This window comes from Galdieria sulphuraria (genome assembly GCF_000341285.1).
Source record: "Galdieria sulphuraria unplaced genomic scaffold scaf_398, whole genome shotgun sequence".
NCBI lineage: Eukaryota > Rhodophyta > Bangiophyceae > Galdieriales > Galdieriaceae > Galdieria > Galdieria sulphuraria.
In genome coordinates this window covers 276-2,534 of record NW_005178077.1, presented here as the reverse complement: position 1 = coordinate 2,534, position 2,259 = coordinate 276, and the positions used below count along the sequence as shown (strand labels likewise).

At 37.0% G+C, this 2,259-nt stretch overlaps 1 protein-coding gene across 1 annotated transcript; it reads right to left on the bottom strand.

Annotated features, from left to right (window-relative positions):
- Gasu_66040 (archaeal ATPase) lies at positions 1–1,424 on the bottom strand (the record flags this gene model as incomplete). Its single annotated transcript, XM_005702199.1, has 1 exon — positions 1–1,424. A coding segment is annotated over exon 1 (1,336 nt), but the record flags the coding sequence as incomplete, so codon positions are not given.
- Between the last annotated feature and the right edge of the window lie 835 nt (positions 1,425–2,259).

The following is a 2,259-nucleotide window of genomic DNA, read 5'->3' as shown; positions in this document are numbered from 1 at the left end:
AATCTACTGGTTCGACATCAAGTGATCCAAGAAGTATCTTTTCCAAAGAAGAGATAGAAGGGTCGTTCTTGAAGATTACAACAAATATTTTCGGAATTAGGACTTGAAAAGTATTCTGGTCAATAGGATATCGATATAGTCCCATTTCAGTGACTGCATCATATAAAAAGGACTCCGAGGTCAATCTATCATCTACTTGAAACGGTATACGAAAAAGTGCCATCATCAAAAGTAAATCAAAAACACTTTTTCTATCTTCGTCCAAATTCAATATTCGTTCCACAAATGGTTCAGCACAAATTCTTCGGAAATCGTAGTCATTCATACAAGTCAAACATTCTTCTTTCGATATGAAAGGCTGATTTCTTGCTATTATATAATTCAAAAGCATATTTACTGCACGAGTCAACAAACCAGGAACTCCACCTGTACATTCCAATAATGAGTCTGCCAATTCATTTACTGAAAATGAAGAACTACATAAGACATTACAAACCGGAACTTGAGTAGGTGTCTTTAGAAGACTCTTTTCAAGGAATTCAACGATACTGGAAGCGTCCAAAGGTGATAAAGAAATAAAATGTAGTATAACTCTTGATAGCCCAAAAGCCACATCATTGTTAATACTTAAACCCTTGCTTTTCCCAACAACTATAAAAAACAAGTCGGGTTCTTCGCACAATTGACTAATGATACCGATAAAGTCGTTGTATGGTCGAACCACACCTTTGTCATTCTTCTCCAGTTCAAAAAAGGTTCCCTTTGTATCAAACACACCAACTTCGTCAAATGCCAACAAAAGATATTGATCAGAAGGAATGTTTAAGATTGAACGGATTTTCTGAACCAAAGCATCAGTCCTAAGTTTCAGTTCCTTGAAACATTCGTCCGGGTCTGGTTGCGGAAGACCTGATTGCAAACAAGCAGCCTTGATTAACAAATAGTACACTGCCCACTTCAGGTTTCGAGAAAACTCTATCGGGTCTATGGGCTTCAACTCCCTCAAATCCACAAAGAGCAACGAAGCCTTCTTCAAATTCTCCAAAAAGGTTCTCCTCGAAGGGTCTGAAGCAAACGTCGACAGAAAAGTTTCACCAAACCTTTGCACCAACTCCAAATAGGTTCGGGCAAAGGTCGTTTTGCCTGAGCCAAAGAGATGGGGGGCAAATGGTATGGTCAAGCGATAGTTGCAACTACTTGTTACACCCCTGAGTTGTTCTCTGTTGCTATGAAGATCATACAGTTCTTTTGTCACTCGAACAACATCTCTTTCACGATCTACCACAATAGACTCAAAGTTGTCCACAGCTTTCCACTTTTCATCCAAACTCGCCATCGCCAAAGTGAAATTAAACAATCTTCTGTTTATTTCGGAGTACAAAATATAAATAAATGAACGATTGACTGTTTGTCGGTCACAACAACAACAAGGAAAATAGTAAAGGATACCAATCCAACTTCTTCTCTTTATCAACTGATGACTATGTCAAACCCTTTATGGCTTGGACTGAGATGACTTGAACTATGGAAGAACGATCAATATGGCTTTTTCAACTATCGATATTCTTATTCTCGTATGCTAATATAATGGTAACTCTCATAGGGTACAAGGAGGATTGGAAGGAAGCCAATGTTTATTTCACAAGTTTTTTATGCTCTTTGAGAGTATAAAGCTATTAAACATGGCCCATTCTCACATAGATAAGAAAGTTTCTTTCAGAATTTTCGAGAGTAGTCATGAGAGTTCCGAGCAATATAGATTGTTCATGAAGAATTTGTTCCATAGACGTCTCTCTAGATTTTCTGTATTTTATGGAATATTTTCACGTCACTTTTGGTTCATTTCGAAACACGGAAGTAGAGTATGGACCAAGTCATTCTCTTCTGTAGTCTATTCAAAAGCTCCAGTTGAAATATATTATTTAGTAGAAATGCAGAAACCCGCAAGCACAGCACTGCTTTATTTTCAGCAATCATCAAATTCCATTCTTACGATATCATGACAAGTAGCAGTTTATCACTAAAGCTACAAAAGTTGATGATAGCAAAAGACAAACCAAAACAAATGTGCTAAGAAGGATCCAAAATATCGCGTGGTTTTATCAAATCTCAGAAACAACATTGACTCACACAAGTGTATCATCAATACTCAATTTCTGTAAGAGTCAATAACTCCTGTCTCTTTCTCCTCTGAAAATAGTGGCATTTGATACTGTGGATTCTGTTAAGAGGAGAAAAGATATTTTTCAAGAAATTCAA